The sequence below is a fragment of the Triturus cristatus genome, chromosome 6 (genome assembly GCF_964204655.1).
Source record: "Triturus cristatus chromosome 6, aTriCri1.1, whole genome shotgun sequence".
Classification (NCBI taxonomy): Eukaryota; Metazoa; Chordata; class Amphibia; order Caudata; family Salamandridae; genus Triturus; species Triturus cristatus.
Window position 1 is genome coordinate 789,369,213 of NC_140589.1, and position 21,751 is coordinate 789,390,963.

General features: G+C 44.6%; 1 protein-coding gene across 5 annotated transcripts in view; it reads right to left on the reverse strand.

Annotated features, from left to right (window-relative positions):
- Window positions 1-267: 267 nt before the first annotated feature.
- The window catches only part of TTLL2 (tubulin tyrosine ligase like 2), an 88,059-nt gene continuing 66,575 nt past the window's right edge, over window positions 268-21,751 (reverse strand). For 2 of the 5 annotated variants that reach the window (XM_085609259.1, XM_085609260.1), the window contains exon 2: window positions 268-2,172. In XM_085609259.1, the coding sequence (XP_085465385.1) occupies window positions 314-2,152 (1,839 nt within the window). In that variant the 5' untranslated portion in view covers window positions 2,153-2,172 and the 3' untranslated portion in view covers window positions 268-313. Of the gene's footprint in view, window positions 2,173-2,613; window positions 2,752-20,302; window positions 20,444-21,751 lie in introns of all 5 variants that reach the window. The other 3 variants (XM_085609257.1, XM_085609258.1, XM_085609256.1) reach the window with 3 other exon arrangements.

Sequence of the window (21,751 nt, forward strand, 5' to 3'; positions counted from 1 at the left end):
TGCCACATTTTACAAAGAGAAGCACGCTGTGTCCTGGCAGGTCTAAGGGTACACTGCATTTCACTGTAACACTCATTTTGATTTGTATAATTGTGTGCCCAAACACCACTAGTTTGCCCTGTATATTAACTCAGCTTTTGATCATATTTATTAACAAAATAGAAAAGCACCCCATTGACAGATGAATCTTCTGTGACCTATTCATAAATGAAGAAACAGAAATCCTGGGGGTACTGATAAGAAAATATTTCCTTTGCAACAATTAGATGAAACTTAAAATATATAGTATTTTATTTTTAGACTAAAGCAAAATCTATCTAAGAGTTAATTCATCTCTTCTTCTCTTCGCCTCTTGTTGCGAAGAGTGTAATTTGTTCATCAACCTGTGGACTTCTTGTATTATCACTTTCATATCAATCTTGCTTTTGGAGGCTTCGTAAGTCACTTCATTGAAAGGAAACACAAGCATAAACTCTCCTACTTGAGGGAGAGGCTTGTTGTCTATCTCGGATACAAAGTACAAAGGCAGAGTCTCTCTTGCCCGCTGCAAATGGGAAAAGTGAGAGGATCCATCGGTGGACTGTCTGCGTCTTGCCGAGGCCAACGGCTGTGATGATACTTTAGCCCGTGCTGAATATTGAGGCATATTCATTCTTTCTCGCAGTTGTGATGTTAAGGTCTTCCTAGGATGTGTTCCAGAAATAATATTGTTTACAGGCACTTCTTTGCTGAGTGAGCCATAAGCGATCTGTATGAGGGACCGTTCTTCATTAGATGTGGGTTGAACACACAGTTCTCCGGGAAGTACACTTTCGTTCCTTGGATGCTTGGGTTGACTGTTTCTTTCCAAGATGACATCTTTGTTTTGTCTAGAATGACCATTACTAAAAGGAGTACTCTCCTTATCCGAACAAAATGCACCACATGTTGCCAATTCACAGCTGTCAGTATAAAAAATGTGTGAGCACTGTAAAGAGCTTGCTGATTTGTCTTCAGCTACAAAACTCAAATGTTTTTCATTTGCACACCTGTCATTGGTCCTTTGAGAATGGCCACTTATAAAATGAAGTCCAGATTGAGTTTTTGTGCCATTGTCAACTTTCATGGAGCTGTCAATTGGTTTATAGTTCAGAAGCTCAATTAAATCATTGATGAGACCTTTTTTCACAATTATGTCACTAGAACAGTCTAAAGATAGTGCTGGGCTGAAGTTGACCTCTAAAAGCCATGGCTTGAAGCTTTCATCTATGAGGATATCAAAGCCAAATAATTCAAAGCAGTTGGGAGTCTGTGGAACAGAAGGTGCAATGGCAAGCAGGGTTAGTGTCACAATGTTATGAATTTTCTGCCACAGCAGCACGTCATCCGTCTCTAGGCTGCGGAGGTAAGAACGAAACTGACTCAGAGTCCATTTGCAGCCTGAGCCAACGCGCTCCTTGTCTTTGCTGTAAGAAGCCCCAAACTTATTGATGCTTGTATTGGTCAGATGAGCATAAATATTGCTGAGTGAACTGAGATCAAACTTTTCTGTTGCAAATCTCACCAGACCTTCCTGGTATACATAAACAGTGAGGGGGCTAAAACTTGTGACGCAGGCGTAAATACGGAGGTCAAACTTGTATCCGGATATGAGTAAGGGACTGGTGATATATTTCTGAACTATGACTGTGCAGTCATACGTCAAGTCTTTTATGTCATGGAAAATAAAGATCCCTCTCCCACGAGACAGGTCAGCAGGCTTACAAATCCAGTAACTTTGCTTTGTGTGATGTGACTCTCTCTCCTTGGTATATTCTGCAATGAACTTTGTGTAGTCGTTTGGCAAGATAAATGCCACTGGGCTAAAATCATACTGGGACACACCGTAAATCCCTTGCATGCGCTTTAAATGTCTTGCCAAAGTGTCCTTCCTCATCATTGTGGCGGTTTTAGGATGATGGTTAAGGCGCTGCCACGGTTTAATGCTGTCATGTTCAGGGGCACGGAAAGCAGAGCCCCGCCACTGCAAGTTCCACTTCGTCTGGTCTTGAACATGATCATCAAACTCACTCCATCCACGTTCAAGTAAAACCTGTCGAACCACATCAGGGGCACTGCTATGGAGACGAAACACCAAAGGATCCTGCATGTTGTCTTCAAAATCTCTTGCCATACTCTGGAAAGTTCTGTTTTCTACAGAGGAACAGAAGGGAGAGGTTAGGTTGCTTAAATGACTAACATTCACATCAACAGTGGTTTGAATAAAAAAACAATAATATCTCCCCTTAAAATCCATGCAGATCCCATTGCAAATATATTTCAATTTTTTTGCAGTGACAATTTATCACCCTTGTCTTGCCTTGCTGCGTGCGCACATGGTCTGAACATTGGAGGAGAATAGACTGGATATACATTAAGGGCACATCTTGAAGTGTTCACATACGTGGCAACATGCTCCAACAAGAACTGGCAAAACCAACCAATACAGTGTTGGATGTTAGACGTTTGGCTTGTCAAAGATTGTTTTATCATGGTTTTGGTAAAACTTTATTCTTGGATGAGCTGCCGGACCCTCGCTACTATAAAAAAAATGGATAAAAGTACAAATCATTTTTTGGGTCTCAAAAAGCTCACATTGTGATAGCAGGCCTTGATACCGGAGCAAACTACTTTGACAGCTGATGTGCTCCTTCTGGAAGAGCAGAATGCCATCACTCAAATTGAAGTTAGCCAATTGCTGAAGTCTGCCGACCAATTGCCCCCTGCAGCATGCTGTGGTAGTAGGAAAAAATATGTAAATGACACAACAACAGACTGATGGATGAAGATGGCTGGCTGAAAGCTCTATAAGTGAGTACAATCTATATAAATAATTAAAATAAAATCAAAAGGCATTGGCGAACGTTAGACCTGAAAATACTCAGATATATTTTACGAACACCATAAAATGTAATGTTAAGTAACAGAATTGTGCTGGGAGAAAAAATGTGTACCCTGATAATCCATCTCAGCAAAATAGAAAATATTTAAATGCTCCACCTTTACAAATTGACAGTAATAAATACTATACATACAAAGCAAAATAATACCTTTGATGCAATGTTTGAGTGCTATCCTCTGATTTTTTTTGATTTTTTAAATGTTATTTTTATTAAAATATAACAAACATACATATATTACTGATTGACAATATTGACCGGTTGCTCACATCATGATACAATAGACATGGGTCATCAAAGTAATTACAGTATATTAGTCACATCTCTATCCATATTTTTACGAAGTTCCAACTCTGCCACTGGGTGATAAACATAGGACACCCCGGTAAGCATTCCGTTTAGCCCATTTTCTGTCCTATTTTTTAGGACACCCCTGAGTTATGAAGACTTCTTTCTCTGTAATCATGCATATATCAAGTTCCGTTGCCCATTTGGATGCGGAAGGCGGTGTCACCCCCCCCCACCTGCTTGCCAATTCCCTTTTCACCAGCGTGTACCCCAATGTCGCTAGTTGCTGTTCGACTTCAGTGAGGTCAGTTGCCTCCCATATGTTTAATATGCCCAGTCGCGGTGCTAGTGCCAGCGTCTTCCCCAGTGCAGTCTGAATGGGATTCGTAGCTGCCTCCCAAAGGTGATGGGCCGCTGTGCATTCCCAGATAATGTGGTAGAAGGTGGCCTGCTGCCCACAACCCTTCAAGCAGAAATCGTCCTGACGTGCGCCTATCTTAGCCAAGGTTATCTCTGTCATGTATGACCTGTGTAGAATCCTAAGCTGTATTAGTCTGAATCTAAGTGTGATAGCCGCCTCCCTAGGTGACATCAGGGCTGACCGCCAATCTTCCTCATCAATCGACCGCAGGTTTCTCTCCCATCTTTCCTTAAGTTTGCCAAAACTATCAGGTAGGTTATTGCTGAGTTTCCTATATGTTAAAGATATGGCCTTAGAGTGTAATGGCCCGTCAAGCAAGCGGTCTTCCAATGTCAATGAGTCCGGTATGTCAGTGAAACTTGGAAAGGCCGCCTTCAAGGCATGTCTAATCTGTACGTATCGAAATACCTCGCCCGGCTCTAGAATATACTGCCTCTGGAGTTCCTCAAAAGTAAGTATTGAGCCTTTTTTGACCACATCTTTTACTACTGAGATTCCAATCACGTCCCATCTGTCAAATCCTGGTTGGTAGCATTACATGCCCAGTTTTTGGGTATACCACAGCGGTGTCGCCTTAGTTAGGGTGTTAGCCCAGCCTACCCGAGAAGTTGCCTGACGCCAAATTCCTACTGTGTGCATCGTTGGACCTATGTATCTCTTCTTCCAGACGTGGGAGTAGAGGGCTCCTAAATAGCCAGAGCGGCCTGTCTGGTACCTATCCAGGGCATAGGCTAGGTCAGTAGGTGGGAAATATATCCAGTGGTTTACAGCCACCAGCTGCGAGGCCCAATAATAAAGCTTAAGATCCGGCAACGCTATGCCGCCATCATACCAACTCTTCGTTAGCTTCTTTAATGCCACTCTAGGGGTCCCACCATCCCATAACAATGTGCGGATCTCCCCCTCCACCGCCGTGAAATAGACGTCCGGAACCTGGCTAGGACAGTTCTGCAGGTTATACAGAAAACGTGGGAGTGCCAGTATTTTAAAAAGAGCGCCTCGGCCCACCAGGGATAAAGGCAGTGACCTCCAATGCTTCACGTCTGCCCGTAGCCGAGCCAGCGGGGGCGCCAGGTTAGAACTATAAAACAAAACCGGATCCAATGTGACAAAAATCCCCAAGTATCTAAAGCCGTCTATGGCTACTTCTATTTAGCAATTCACTGGAAGACAGGGAATCTATCCATGAAGCACAAACCAAAAACCAAAGGAAATGATGGACGGAGTGTTGAACATTGCAAGCACTCACCCCCAGTCAACTGATCTGGGTTTAATCCATCACCATTCTTTAGCCCACTCTGCCACCCCAGAACTGGGGTGGCAGAGTCCCTGTATGTCAGTATAGAGCAGTTTTACCCAGCCTATAAACTTGGGGCCCAGTCCTACTTTGGTGAGGACTTCAAATAAATACAGCCATTCTATGGAGTTAAATGCCATAGAAGCATCCAGGGACAGTATAACTGCATCTTCTTCCAAGAGGTCCCTACACGCCAGCACATTGTGGAGGCGGCGTATATTAAGAGCTGTGTTTCTCCCCGGCATAAAGCCCGATTGATCTGGGTGTACTAAGGATGAAATCACAGTCCCAAGCCGTGTTGCAGGGAACTTTGCCAACATTTTTGCTTCCACGTTTATCAATGATATAGGCCTATACGAGCCACAGTTGTCAACCGGTTTGTCGGTCTTATGGATAACCGCGATAGTGGCTAGACGTTGGTCTGCTGGCAACTGCCTCCTCTCCTAGCTTTCTTCGTACATGGTGCGTAGATGCGGGGCCACTTGAGAAGACATGACCTTTATAAATTCAATTGGGGTACCGTTTGACCCCATCGCCTTCCCTGACTTAATTTGACCAATGGCCTTCTTGATCTCCTCAGCTGTCAGGTCTTCATCCAGTGCGTCCCTATCCGATTCTGAGAGGGTCGGCACGTCACTGTCTGCTAGGAGTTGGTGTGAGTCTTCTGCTGTATATGTGGTAGAAGGGAAATATACTCTCTCGAAGTGATCAGCAAATGCCTATGCAATGTCCCTGGGGTGGTTAATCAATACACCATTTGGTAGCGTCAACCCAGACACTCACCTCGAACCCTGTCCTGTCACCTAGTTCGTATAACCTGTGTTGGATGGTACGGTGTTTGGCCATCGCGTGTTCTCGAGCCTTAATTCTATACTCATCTTGCTTCAGGGTCAGCCTAGTATGTATGTCGCTTGAGGGGTTATTCGCTTGATCAGTCTGTAGCATTGGAGGTCCTCCTTGAACTGTTTCAGGACCTGCCGCCTCTTTTGTATATACCCGGTTTCAGGGACAAGGCTTGCCCCTTAAGAACCACCTTATATGCTTCCCATATAGTCTGAGCCGAGTCTACCGTACCCAGGTTTTCCTTAAAGTAATTCTCCGTTTGCAAGCAGAGTTCTTCCTTAATGTCAGCTATTGTCAACAGCCACGGGTTACGAACAATAGTGGCATGCGCCTGTCGTTCCCAGTGAGTAAACTCAATCTGCACCGGGGAGTGGTCTGAGATACCTCTGGGCAGGACCTGTGGGTGCCGAAAACAGCCTATCGAGGCCGAGTGTGTTAAGAAATAGTCTATACGGGAAAGACTATTGTGGACGCTGGAAAAATAAGTGTACTGTGTGTCTGCCGACTGTTGTGTTCGGCCAACGTCTGAAAGCCCTAGTGCTGTGGTGAAGTCTGCCATACGTTCGCTCGGTCTAGCTCCCGGTCGCCGTGGGTGCCTGTCAGTCACGTCGTTCATTGTCATGTTATAGTCGCCTCCCATAATTAAGGCACCATCCGGGAGATCGGTGAGTACGTTCCCTAGGTCTTCCAAGGCGGTCTTACATAGTGCCGGCGGCAGGTATAGAGAGACAACATTAAGTGCTCTACCCTCCCACTGGGCAACTAAGACTGCAAAACATCCCATAGGATCCGCCCATGTCTTTTGTACAATCAATAAGGGGTGTGCTTCTTTTGACCAGTATACATGTACCCCTAGAACCAGTAGTGTAATCTGTGTGGACTAGTAACTTATAACCCCATCTAGTAAGGGCTTTGCTTTTATTGCCTAACAAGTGTGTTTCCTGTATCAACACTAAGTCCGGGGAGTGCCTTTTCAGATACTGTTGGACGATTCCCCCTTTGATTTTATCCCCCATACGTTCCATGACAAGACAGAGAGCTCTAGATCCCCATCAACCCCCAGCAGAGATATCGGATACACGTCATGGGGTACCAGGTGAGCGTGAGCAACTTCTCTTTGCATGTGGCTTCCGCTGCTAGGACCAACTTGAGAATCGGCATACAACAAAATACAGTTTCTGCAATTAAAATCAATACAACTGTGCATAGAAAAACAACACCCCTCCTCCCAACCCCTACCCCCCTCCCTGCCTCCCTGCCCGTGGATGTAAAACTACCCACTCCCCAACTAGGCAGAGTGTCTCTTTCCCTCACCAAAATGCTGAAAAGACTCCGGCTTAGACAGCCCCCATCCCCGCAAGTGTCATGTTACATCATGCCTGCTAAAATCAATCACCCGACCATACCTTAAGGGTGCCTTAGGAAGGTGTCATACCATACTGTGCAGACCTGCTAAGACTGTTACTGAACCAAAAACATTTTAAGCCTGCACCTACGCATGCCAACTTCTATGGCAGTCCATCACCCCCAGCGATACTTGCATTTCTTGTTGATCTGCCGACTGGCGCCCTAAACTTCCAGATGCTACACGGACTCTGTCGTTCCCTCAGCCTCGCCCATGAGGCGACCCACCGGCAGTCCGTCCACGTTGCTCCCCCCCCTGGTCGGGTCTGCCAGTACGGTCTCTCCTCTGACCCCCCACTCACCGCCAGCCCTCCAACCAGTCCCACACTTCTTACGGGGATGTGAAGAACCACGCTTTTCCATCAGACTCCACTCTGAGTTTTGCCGGGAAGAGCATGGCGTATTTTACTTCCCTGTCTCTGAGCTCCTTCTTCAATGCCTCGAAGCTCCGACGTTGAGCATGGACTTTGGCAGTGAAGTCCGGGAAAAAATGTAATTTCACTGTTGTCAGTCTTCAGCGGCGGGCCAGATCGCGCCATCTGTAGTATGATGTCTCTGTCTCGGTAATTAAGGGCGCGAGCAATAAGTGGCCTTGGGGGGGGCCCCAGGCTTAGGCCTGCCCCCCAGTACCCGATGTGCCCTCTCTATTGAGAAATAGCATGACAGATTCTTGGGCCGCAGGTGGGAAGTAACCTGTTCCTCCACCTAGAGGTTTCGCTGCCGGCCCCTCAGCCCGTTCTGGAACACCTAGAATTCGTATTTTGTTTCGGTGGGCCTGCCCTTCATAGTCATCAAGTTATTGCGCCATTCGCTCCTGTTTAGTCTGCAATTCGGCCACTTGCTGTTGAAGTTGAGATGTGTCACAATTTTAAGTTCCTTAACTCGTTCGTCCATTTTACGAAAGTCCGCTCTGATTAGTGAGACTTCCACCGTGACAGAATCCAGCGAGGTGCGCACTCCGTTAATCGCTGCCATTACATCATGATGCGTCGGCTCTGACCTCGCTTGAGGGCTATTCGGCGTCTCAGCCTTCTCCGCTTGGTGCACACCTTTATCACTCGTCTCTTTCCCCCAGGCAAATTTCGCTAGTTTATTTTGCACGTGGGCCTTAGGGCTCCTACTCGATGCCATGGGTGCACTGTAGGGTCAAACGAGTCAGCGACGAGGTATCCCGGGGTAGTATCTGCCGCCGACCCGGCGAGTCAGAGAGCTCCGCCGGTGGCCTGTCAGGGTTCCCCCAGGGCCTAGTCTCCGGACTCCGCCGCTACGGGATTCTCTTCTGTCTGGAAGTTTATGTTGTACTCAAGCAGTGCACTACTACCAAGTGGGAGGGGTTCCCCAGTAATGGTGTGTGGTATGCAGGGTCTCCTCAGATGGCCGCACTGGCGACAGCCCGGGGCACAGGGAAGCCCAATCAACTCCACACAGGCTGATGTTCTTACAACCTGTCCTTTCCACTGACCGCATACACCAGCCGATCACAGCCTCACCACCAGCGGGATGCCTATGCGCGCGTCGACACCGCCAAAAATGCCAACTTCTGGACTCGCAGTATCTTCTCGTGGGTCACATGTCTCCCAAGCGGCGTGCCAACACTATTCAGTCATTGCCCAAGTGTACAGTGGTGCTCCCCCACCTTCTGTATGTACCAGGGCAGTAAGTTCGGCCAGGGGGGGGGGGCACTGCACACAGGAAGGGGGGATGCAGAATCAGCCTCCACACCTTCTATGGCCCCCAGACACGTCTCCCAGCTAGCACTCTGGGACCCCACAGCAATGCAGCCCTCCATCGGGAGCTCGCCTCCTCCGAAGGTTAATTGGGCCCAAACATCACATAAAACCTGGGGTCTCAGTTAGGAAGTGCCCCATCGGTGCGCTCACTCTTCAATCCTCGCGTCACTGCCCCAATGCATGTGAAGGGATTTAAGCACAGCAGCGAGCGATCACCGGGTTACTTGCTGTCGCGCCGCCAATTAGACGCCCGCCCAGGCCTTCGTTACCTGACCTTCGGCGGGGCTCACTTCGTCACCAGAATCCGGGGCCTCGATTTCTTGGTGCCGCCACAGGACATCCGTCTCTGCGTCCCCAGTTAGCTCCACCTTTCATACGGAGCACTGCCGGTGTGCCTGCCTGGTCTGCCACTTTCCTGACGATCCCCGTTAAGCAGCGTACCTCGTAATTGCTGAGAGGTAACACTGCAGTTACTGCGGGCGCCAAACTCCTACCGGCCTCCGATAGCCGTCATTAGGGAAGCCGTCTGTTGCTGGTTTCACGCGCAGGGGCTGCCGTCGCCGCTTTTTCTGCAGTCGATCACCCTCCAGTCTGCATTGGACTCAGTCTTACTCTCAGACTGGGCTTGAATAAGGCATATGGCAGATGATTGTTCAGGATAGCCGGCGGGGGTGCGGGAGCGCTCAGGCTGCTGCTATCTTCGTCGGTTGCAGGCCACGCCCCCCCCTCTGATTATTTTTGAAGACATATTGAGCATGGTGCCTCCGGTTTTAATGGTACGTGTCAATCAAAGCCAGAAGTGGCAACCATGTTTTGTTATCATCAAGAGAGAAAGGATATTCACCACATGAGAGTGTTGCCATATTATGTTACAGTGATGTGGATAAAGAAACTTTACCTTGCACGTTTACCTGTAGAGTGAAATATTATATTACTTTTATTACATGATGTATTGAGTGGGTCATGATTATCATGCCTTCCTTCATCAATGGTAATTAATACTAACAAGCATATTACACTCAGCACAATTTTAATGAATATTTGTTTTAAAATGTTCTCCAACCAAAATCCGGATGCAAGTGGTTCAATTTGTGCAGCCAGGTAAAATCACACTAAGAGATCCTCTCGCTAGAAGAATTGTTTTTATGTGTAAAGTTGTTGAAAACTGAAATCTATGAGGTAGCACTCAGCATTTTTCCATGTATATTTCACTGTACTGCAGTAGTAAATGTGAGAATGTATGTTTATGAGAACAGTTGTTCAAAATAACGTGTTATTGGGCCACATTTATATTCACTACCATGGCATACGTGTAGATATACAATAAAAGTTGACCTAATTAATATTTGGATGGTATGGATCATCTTTTGGATATTACCCTTTACAAACATTAAGAAAGTAGAATATATGATCGTAAAAATATTATTTCAAATAGATCTAAAATATGATTTTGTATCTCCTTTCACAAATGGTCTAGCTTTTCCATAGCACACATGAAAAGTTACATTTTTTATCTTCAGTTTTAAACAACTGATGCTTGATTGTCATTACATTTAAAAATGTAGGGGCATATTTACAAGCCCCTTGTGCTGCCGGTGAGACCTGCTTCCCCATATTTACAAAGACACATATTCAAAGGGGCCATATTTACAAGGACACTAAAAGCCACGCAAGGTGGCTTTAAGTGTCCTTGTAAATATGGCCTCTTAATAAACAACACTGTGCGTGAAAGGGCTGTGCCATGGGTGTTGCTGTGGGTGTTTCAGATTTATGAGAAATCGTAAGCCTGGAAATGCGTCAGGATGCTACGCCTCCCCAGGGGAGGTGTAGTGAGGCGCAACAAGGAGAAGTGTTATCATTTCTCCTCGTTTTTTAGGTCTCGCCTAGCGAACGCAGTGCAGCTGCTTTGCCTTGGCGAGACTCTATCGTTGTCACTTTCGTTAGCGAAGGGAGACAAACCATGTGCGCGCTCGGACAGGCGATGTGCACACGCATGGCGTCTCCCCTCTGGCGTCTCCTTTGTAGTGATAGGAGCTTCCACACGCTCCCACCGAGCGCTTGATTTATTAGCTCGTTTGTTCAGCAGTAAAGCTTTAGCAGATCGTGTAACTGCAGTTCAAAATACAGCCACTAGATGCCAGTATGAGCACACGCCTAGGCTAGGAGCTAAAATGCAGTGCGTGAACGAAAGTCCTCCATGCCAGGTGAGCGTTATAGGGGAAGGGAAATCCTTTAAAGAGAGTCATTTTCTCTGTGGATTTCCCTTCTCTTTTTTTATGTTTGAAAAGCTTTATTGAAAAATTGGTTAACAAGTAAAGACATCAGCATAAATCCGAAATATGCTAGGCATAGTATAGATCATTAACAATACTAATATCAAAATACAAGAAGCAAAAAGCAATTTATGAGATTTTAAAGGATAAGGGGAAGGAAAGGAAAAAGAAACTACAAAAAATAAATCTTAAAAATAGGTATTAAATAGTAAATACGGCATGTAAGCAAGTGTTATAAATGAACAATATAGAATGATCAGCATAAAAAACAAAATAACATAAGAAATCTATAAAGATAACAGGAAGGAGAGAGTTGAGATCTTTCACGGAGGTTTAACATTTTCTGAGTTAATATGTGTAGATTTCTTCAGAGCCAATTGATCTAGGTAGGTAGTGAAGGGTAACCAGAAAAGATCGACATTACGCATTGGTTTGCAAGAGGAGGCAAAGGCAATATCAAGTCTGTGAAAATGACATAAATTGTTCCACCAGCCGTGTATGGAGATGTTTGTGAGGGATTTCCAATTGTTTGAGATGTGTTGGAAAGCAAGAGCAAGCATAAGGTCAAAAAGACCATGTGAGTGAACATGCAGATCTAAAGAGTCAGACAGACTACCCAGAAAAAGAAAAACGGTTGAAAAATGAGCAGAAAGTGAAAAGATACGAGAAAGATAGAACCAAACTTTTCTCCAGAAGACAGAAACAATAGGGCAGGAAAAGAATAGATGAGAAAGATCAGCATTGGGAGTGCCACAAGTCCAGCATTTAGAATCAGAAGAGGATGTGAAACGGGACAAAGACAGAGGAGAGAGATAAAGCCTATGGTATAGAAAAAATAAGGATTGAGTGAGAGAAGCAGAACGAGAAATGTTTAAGGATCTGGCCCAAAGTCTATCCCAGAGAGCAATAGACCAAGTACAACCAAAATCCGCTTCCCAGAAAAGTTCCACTTTCGTTTTGGTGCGATCTGGATTAGGGGAGGTGAAAAATGTATAGATAAGAGAAGCCTTAGGAAGGGTAGTGAGAATTCTAAGGAGAGGAGATGGAGGCGGTAGTGAAGATGAAGAGGGGAGAGAAAAATAACGGTCAAGAATTATTGCCATAAGAGTAGTAAATTTCTGCAAAAAAGACCGGTGATAGTGAAATAAGAGTTGAAACTATGGAAAAGAGCAAGGTAGTGAACCATCAAAAAGTTGGTTAACCCATATGATACCCTTTAATCTCCAGGAGTTCCAAAATATGGGTCTATTATTTAAAAGGATAAGTGAGTTATACCAATTGGGAGTATTTAAAAAGGACTCACGCGTGGTGATAGTAGAATGAATCAAGGGACGTAAAAGAGAAGAAGTATGTTTGAATAAGGGAAATGAAGTAGAGGAATTTTTGGCAGAGAAGCGTATTATTTCATCAAAGGAGAAGGGTAATAGAACAGTTTATTCAATGAGGAGCCAAAAGGGAGAAAAAGGAGAAGGATCGGACGAGAGCCATCTTGAAGCCTGACGTAAAGAGAAGGACTTATGATAGAGCCGAAAATCTGGAAAATTAACACCACCGTTAAGTTTGGATTTACGCAGGAATGCCCGAGAGATTCTAGATTTTTTAGCTTTCCAGAGAAATTTCGAAAGAGATGAATCAATACGTTTAAAGTATAAAGCAGGAATATGAACAGGTAACATGGAAAAGATGTAAATTAAAATAGGAGCTATCATCATCTTAATTGAGTCTAAGCGACCCCACCAGGAAAGAATAAGAGGATTCCAAGTGGAGAACAGTTGCTCAATTCTGGATAAAACCACGGACATATTTAATCTGATTGAAGAAGAAATAGAATTTGAAAACCAAATACCTAGATATTTAATCTTCGAACTGTTCCAAGCAAAGCCAGTAGAAGACGCCATCACCAGCGAGGCCGCTGGCCACGCCCCTTTTGAGGCCACGCCCCCCCCGCCCTGATACTTAACTAGCGCTGAACTCGAGCGCTTTAGTTACCATTTCTCCTGAGGCGAAAAGCCGGGAGTAGGCTGCGCTTGTCACTTGTAAACCAGTGTGTGTTTTTAAATCCTATAACCTACCTGACTGCTCCTAGCTCGCTTGGGGTCACTGCACAGCTGATCCAGCGCTGACAGAGGACCTTGCGCGTCACGGAACACCCCGACGCCATCACCAGCGAGGCCGCTGGCCACGCCCCTTTTGAGGCCACGCCCCCCCGCCCAGATACTTAACTAGCGCTGAACTCGAGCGCTTTAGTTACCATTTCTCCTGAGGCGAAAAGCCGGGAGTAGGCTGCGCTTGTCATTTGTAAACCAGTGTGTGTTTTTAAATCCTATAACCCCCCTGACTGCTCCTAGCTCGCTTGGGGTCACTGCACAGCTGATCCAGCGCTGACAGAGGACCTTGCGTGTCACGGAACACCCCGACGCCATCACCAGCGAGGCCGCTGGCCACGCCCCTTTTGAGGCCACGCCCCCCCGCCCTGATACTTAACTAGCACTGAACTCGAGCGCTTTAGTTACCATTTCTCCTGAGGCGAAAAGCCGGGAGTAGGCTGCGCTTGTCATTTGTAAACCAGTGTGTGTTTTTAAATCCTATAACCTACCTGACTGCTCCTAGCTCGCTTGGGGTCACTGCAGAGCTGATCCAGCGCTGACAGAGGACCTTGCGCGTCACGGAACACCCCGACGCCATCACCAGTGAGGCCGCTGGCCACGCCCCTTTTGAGGCCACGCCCCCCCCCGCCCTGAAACTTAACTAGCGCTGAACTCGAGCGCTTTAGTTACCATTTCTCCTGAGGCGAAAAGCCGGGAGTAGGCTGCGCTTGTCATTTGTAAACCAGTGTGTTTTTTTAAATCCTATAACCTACCTGACTGCTCCTAGCTCGCTTGGGGTCACTGCACAGCTGATCCAGCGCTGACAGAGGACCTTGCGTGTCACGGAACACCCCGACGCCATCACCAGCGAGGCCGCTGGCCACGCCCCTTTTGAGGCCACGCCCCCTCTAACCGTCCTCCTTCACATATATAAATGTGTAATTTTAGGAAGCGCAGAGGACGAGCGCAGCGGGCGCGCCGTTTGCGCGCCGAAGGCGCGCTTAAGGCAAGCCCGTCTGCGCCCGTCCGCGACGGGCCGGGACTAGGGGCTACAACCCCTGGTACTTTACTCCCTGGTCTACCTCATATTTACTCTAGGGAGGCACTCCTTAGCTTCAGGCTATCACAGTGTTCTCACTGTATTACTATGAATCCTCATTGTGCTCCTCAAACCTGCCCGGTTTGCTTTCTCTCCCTTACATCCTTCCCCTCCCTAACCAATATAGCCTTATCTGATTTCCCGCCTTCACGTTCAAAACCTACATCTGTTGACCTGCCTCAAACTCGCACGCTGATCAGCTTAAACTGTAGATCATTAGTCAAACATAAGAGAGAGATCTTTTATCTACTCGTCTCGGTGGAACCCATAGCGTTATTTCTTACTGAGACATGGTTAAAAGACTACTCTGGCCCGGACATTGCTGCTGCTCTTCCTGACAATTACACCTATGTTGGTAAAAATAGATCAATGAAGGATGGTGGAGGAATAGCCATAATTTATAATAGACTGTATTCCTGCAAATGGGAAGACTTTGAACTCCCTAACAGTGAAGCCGGTCTTTTCAAACTTTCGCTATCTCCCAATTTTACCTTCTCTGGGATGCTCATTCACCGCCCCCCTGGCCCAGCGAGTTCCTGGGCCGCCACCTTTCCTGAGTATGTAGCACCTGTAATTCAGCAGTCGACAAACTTTTCAATTATTGGTGATCTGAATTTGCACCTGAATGATCCTTGTTGCTCTACCAGCGCCAACCTTTTACAGGATTTGGCTGCTTTAAACATTATTTTACATAACTCTGGTCCTACTCATAAAGCAGGGAACCTGCTGGACCCCATTCTTTCTAATTTAAACACTATCCCATGCAAGGCTCCGTTACCTATTGTATGGTCTGACCACTATATGGTGACCTTTTCTGTTACCATTAGCTGTCCACTGAACATCCTCTCTAATTCTATAGAATCCAGACCTTCTAGAAATTGGAATAATTTGGACTTTAAGAAACTTCTTGTCTTGAGAATTCTAGACCTTTTACGGAAGTTACTAGCATTGACACAGCTGATGCTGTTCAAGCTTGGTTGGCACATGCTGCCGACGTTTGCATACCGCAGCGCATACAAAAACACAACCTTCACCACCCGCCTGTGCCCTGGTTTACAGCTGCTCTAAAAAAAGAGAAAACCATCTGCAAAAACCTCGAGCGCAAATGGCGTATAGAATATGATCTGTGCTCCAAGCAAATTTACAAAGCTGCCTTAGCTAAATACCATTCCCTATGCAAATCTGCAAAAGCTGAACATGTCAATCTAACTATCCTTGAGGCACAAAATCGCCCTAAAGCACTTTTTAAGGTAGTACAAAAACTTTCAGGTGCCTTGTGTCAGCCCAAACCACCTTGTCTTGATACCGCACAGTGCAATTCCTTGGCTGAATTTTTTATTGCCAAAATTGATACCATTTATTCTGATTTTGAAAAATCTGCCCTCCCTCCTTCTCCGTCTCACTTACCAGTCTTAACTACATCTTCTGGTCGAGTAACTATAGAGGATAGGTCCTTTACCCCTGCTCTGCAGACCCCCCCCATAGTACCTAACCTTACGACCCCCTGTGACTCAGGGGTCCTACGAGATACCTGTTTCCCTGCTTCACAGTTGATCGATACTTGGGATCCTCTTAATATCACTATTCTCTCTGATATTATCAGTAAAATTAAATCCGGTTCCCCACTGGATCCTTTTCCCCCTCAAATATTAAAAATGCTGGACAATTCGTCCCTTGAACATATTATGGATCTTCTTAATTCCTCCTTTAGAGAAGCGACAGTACCCTCTGCATGGAAACATGCAATGATAGTGCCTTTGTTAAAAAAGGCCAATGCCGATCCTAGTATTCCTTCCAACTTCCGTCCTATTTCACTTCTTCCAGTTTTCTCAAAAATCATGGAAAAGCACATCAATTCCCAACTCTCTTCCCATGTCGAATCAAGGGGAATTCTACACCCATCTCAATCTGGTTTTAGGTCAGGTTTCTTGACGGAATCTACCTTATTGGGGGTCTCTGAAAACATACGATGCCGAGTGGATAGGGGGGAAACCGTGGCACTCATTTTGCTTGATCTGAGTGCCGCATTTGATACTGTTTCCCACCCCATTCTTATTAATGCCCTTAGATCATCAGGCATTACCGGCTCAGCCCTTAACTGGTTCGTTAGTTTTTTATCAAACCGTACCTTCCAAGTCTTCTCTTCCTCATCTGCCTCTCAAATCTATAAATCGGCGTACGGTGTTCCACAAGGTTCCATCTTGAGCCCCTTGCTCTTTAATTTGTATGTCAGACCTCTGGCTACTATAGCTGAGCAAGCCGGGCTCACTATCTACTCGTACACCGATGATACCCAGGTCATTTATTCTCTTTCCACTGGTTCACATTCCTCCCCCTCTTCCCTCTGTACAGGTCTCAGTAACATCGCAGCTTGGATGTATGATAATAAACTGAAACGTAAAACGGAAAACAGAGCTTCTTCTGTTTGGCCATAACACCACTTTATGGGGACCCCAACATTGGCCCTCTCAAATGGGCACGTTACCTACTCCATCTAAAACAGCACGCAACCTCGGCGTCATTTTCGACGACCAGCTGTCCATGAAAAATCACGTGGTTAAGATCTCCTCCACTTGCATCACTATCATTAAGTGGTTGCGTAAGATCATCTGGATGCTTCCCCAGGACACTCAGAAAACCGTGGTCCAGGCCTTAATCACCTCTAGACTGGACTACGGGAACATTCTTCTCCTGGGAGCATGCAAAGAGGTGACTCGTAAACTACAGACAGTCCAGAATATGGCAGCGCGACTGCTCTGTAAACTACCCAATACATCCCCTACCTCCAACTCTCTACGCACTTTGCATTGGCTCCGCATTGAAAGCCGGACAAAATTTAAGGCCCTTTGCTTCATGCACAGAATAAATGCTGGCCTGGCCACATCTTATCTTAACTCCTTGGTACAGCATTACTGTCCCCCCCGCACTCTTCGATCATTGAATCAGCATATGTTCTCGGTTCCTAGGATCAAAAGATCCAGAATGGGTGGCCGTTCCTTTGCTTGGTTGGCCCCTTCACTCTGGAACTCCCTTCCTCTCCAGTTGCGTACTGAACCTTGCTACCTTAAGTTTCGCAGACAGGTAAAAAACTGGTTATTCAATATGTAACAACCTTCCCCTCTCACTTGGTTTCTAGCGCCAGGAAACCTACGGGTAGCTGAGCGCTTTACAAACTTAAATATAATAATAATAATAAGAGAAAAAATGGGGAAGACAGGTTTTGGTGAGAGGAAGGATTTCGGTCTTATCTGAGTTAATCTTATATCCTGAGACCAGAGAGAATGAGTCAAATTCAGATAATAAAGGGGAAACAGATACTTTTGGATCGGATATAAATAAAAGAATGTCATCTGCATAAGCAGAAAGTTTCAATTGATTGCTACCATAAGGAAAGCCAGAAATAGATTTATTGCTACGAATGGAAAATAAAAATGGTTCAAGAGCCAAGACAAAAAGAAGTGGGGATAAAGGACAGCCCTGTCGAACGCCTCGCTGAAGAGTAAAGGGCGAAGAGAGTTGTCCATTTACAACTACCGAGGCCTTGGGTGCCGAATATAACAGAGATATAAGGGAAATGAATTTGGAACCAAAGCCATGCCAACGTAATGAAGCAAACAAAAAAGACCAATCAACTCTGTCAAAAGCTTTCTCCGCATCAACAGAGATAGCGGCTAAGGGAATTGAAAGAGACGAGGCTTTATTCAAAACATTAAGAAAAAGGCGAGAATTATCAGAAGTGAGTCTACCTTTGACAAAGCCACATTGTTCCTTGCCGATGAGATGGGGCATAAAGGGATCTAAACGCAATGCAAGCAACTTAGCAAATAACTTATAGTCCGCATTAACTAAAGAAATCAGACGATAATTTTTACATAATTGGGCATCACGGCCTTCTTTCTGGATAAGGCAAATGGTAGCATCTCAAAAAGTACCCTCCGCCTTACCTGATGTATAAAATGATTGAAAAAGGGTTAAAAGTTGGGGCAATAGAAGATCAGAAAAGTGTAAGTAAAATTCAACAGGGAAACCGCCAGGACCTGGAGTTTTACCTTTAGTAAGGGAGGATAAAGCCGTGGAAAGTTCATGTAATGATAGGTCAAGTTCAAGGTCCGGGAATTTGAGATGAGAATTAAGAGGTTTAGGAAGCTTCTCAAAATAAGCCTGAATAAGAGAAGAAGTAGGAGGAGATTCTGGGGTATAGAGTTGTTGATAAAACAATTGAAACTGGTCAAGTATTTCCTTGTCCTTATGAAGAAGAGTGTTATCAGAAGAGTAAATAGATTCTATAAGAGTACGTTCTTTACGAGATTTGAGATAACTAGCTAAGAGTTTCCCTGATTTATTGCGACCCCCATAATAACGAGCGCTGCTACGAGGAAGAATTGAAGACGCATTATCCATAGTAAATTTGTTCAATTCCAATTTTGCTCGTAAAAGGTCTGGAGACATAGTTTTGTCTGAAGAGGTATAAAAGTTATACTCCAAAGATTTTATATGTGCCAGGGAAGTCTTCTGTTTCTGAAGAAATTGCTTCTTTTTCCTAGAGACGAAATCAATAATAAATCCTCTTGCGGTAGCTTTAAAGGAATCCCAGAGGATATAAGGAGGGGTACCAGGATCGCAATTAAATAGGAATAAGTCTTTAGTAAAGGAACGAAAAGAGGAAGAGAAGTTAGGATCAGTGAGGAGTGTACTGTTAAAGCGCCAACGGGAGGGCTTGGGAGTCAAGACCTGTCACAATAGGGGCGTGGTCCGAAATAACTATGGGTTCTATGGAAGAGGACAATACATTTTTAGAAAGAGTTTGAGAAAGAAAAACATAATCAAGACGAGAAAAAGATGAGTGAGGGGGAGAGAAGAAAGAGTAGTCCAAGGTATCAGGTTGCGACAGTCGCCAAGAGTCAACAAAGCGTGAATGTAAGATAGTGTCAAGTAATTGTTTAAGAGATTTGTGAGGTATGAAGCGAACTGTGGATTTGCGATCAAGGAAGGGGTCAACAATCTGGTTACAGTCTCCACCTAAAATAAATAAATCATCTCTGTGTTGAATACATTTTTCCGTGATTAAAGGCCAAAAAGAACAATCAGGTTGCGTAGGGCCATAGACATTAAAAACAGTTAAAGGAATAGAGTTAATTAACAATTTAGTGAGTATCCATCGGCCCTCAGCGTCATTTTCTTGTGATAAAACATTACATTTTAATTTCTTATGACATAAAATGGCAACACCATTCATTTTGTTGTTGGAAGGCGAAAATAATACAGTACCTATCCAGCCTCTCTTTAATTTAAGGGATTCAATTTCAGTAAGATGGGTTTCTTGTAAAAGAACTACGTCTGGGTTATAGGAAGCTAAATGGGAAAGGACTCTCTGCCGTTTAATGGGATTAATGAAACCTTTTACATTCTGTGAAACAACTTTGAATTTACAAATATTATAACATTGTTAAAGACAAAAAGCACAAAAATGTTCATAAGTAATATACAGCTAAAAAATGAGACGAAGAGACGAAAAATGTGAGTATAACAAAGAACAGCAAAAAGATGGTCAGGGTGACATAGAGGAATATTAATAGAAAAGAATAAAAGAGTTTGTAAATAGAAAAAGAGGCAAGTGAGATATGGAAGAGAATAAGGAGAGCGTGGAAAGAACACATAGAAGTAAAGACTCCAATGATAATAAGAGAAATGAAAGTACCAAAAAGTAAAAGAAACAAGAAAGGAAAGGAGAGTTAGAAAAGAGATCGGAGAAGTCGAGAGAAGAAAGAAAAATGAAAAAAGCACATGTAGAGAAACCAGGAAGAAGGAAAACCCAAGAAAGATTAATCTGATTATTGAGTAAGAAGAAAATGGAGAGGAGAGGAAATGAGGGGAAGGAGAAGAGAAAAGAAATACCAGAGAAGACAGTACATATCCAAAAAGGATGACTGAAAAAAACATACCTGAAAGGGACATGAGAAGGGATAAAGGGACAATGGCGACACTCAACAAGACGAGCCTCCCAAGAATTGGGAGTCCAACCGCATCAGGACGGAGACGCAGAATGGAAACCACACGAGTAGAGGGTAAGTATACCAACCAATCTATATAAATAAATACAAAAAGCAATTAACAATAGTGAAATATGTAAGAATATATAAATAAACAAAAAAGAAGAGGTACATAATAAAAGGGACTATAGTAACTCTATTTAAAGAACAACAGAAGACAAGAACAACAATATCACAGATAAAAATAAATGTAAGATAAATACAAAATAGTCCCAATAGGAAAACCTGCAGAGAAGAAGAAAGTTAAGCAATCAGCCACAAGGAGAAGTGGAAGTATCCATGCCACCGCTGGTTTGAAGATGAATAAACTGTTTAAGTTCTGCTGGATCTAAAAATGTCCATGTTTGGTTCTGATGAGTGACTTTGAAGATACATGGATGGAATAAACCATATCTGGCACCAATAGAACGCAAAGGAGTGCGAAGGTTCAGAAACTCTTTTCTTCTAGAAGCAGTAGCATTGGAAACATCTTGAGACAGAAATACTCTTTGACCCATCCAGGCGATTTGACGTTTAGATCTAGCTGCAGAGAGAACTGAGAGAAGATCCGTGAATCTCAAAAAGAGAATGATGACACTACGTGGTTTAGTTGAAGCAGATGAGCGGAGACCAAGTCAATGCGCCCTTTGGATGTTGAGAGAAGTGGTAGCCGGCATGTCTAAAAGTTTCAGAAGAAAGGTGGAAAAGAACGTCACAGGATAGTCACCCTCCAGAGACTCCGGTAGACCATAAATGCGTAAATTATTTCTCCTATTCCAATTTTCTAAGTCCTCAGTATGCTGCTGAAGGGCAAGGACCAATTTTTCCAAAGAGGAGATGCGCTGAGAGTTAACTTGTAGATCTGAGACTTGCTGTTCTACAGACGTAACTCTGTTATCCATTGATGTCCATTTCTCCTCAAGAAACTGCATTTTGTTGTTAGTCTCCTCTACAAACGGATGTAGAGCGCACATCTCCTCTAAAAGTAGTTTCATGGAGATGGGAGGTGGAGTTTTATCTGGAGAAGGTGGGTCTTGTTTCAAGCGCTTAGTTGACGCAACAGGTGGAGAAAGTTTGCTTAAAGAGGGCTGAGTGGAAGAAGAGCGATTAGAAGCCGCTCCCGCCATTTGGCTTGTACTAGGAGGAGAACCTGAGGTAGCGGAGAGAGAAGAGGTTGATGTAGGAGTGTTCTTTGAAGGTGTAAAAACAAACTTTGGATGACTTAACTTGCCCATAGAGAATAAGATCTTCAGTTAGTAAAAAGCAAAGGGCCTTTATAAATGAACAAGGGCAATGGCACCAAAGATGAACGTCTCAAGAACAGTGATACTTGTCCGTGTGGCACAGACAGAAAAATGGTAG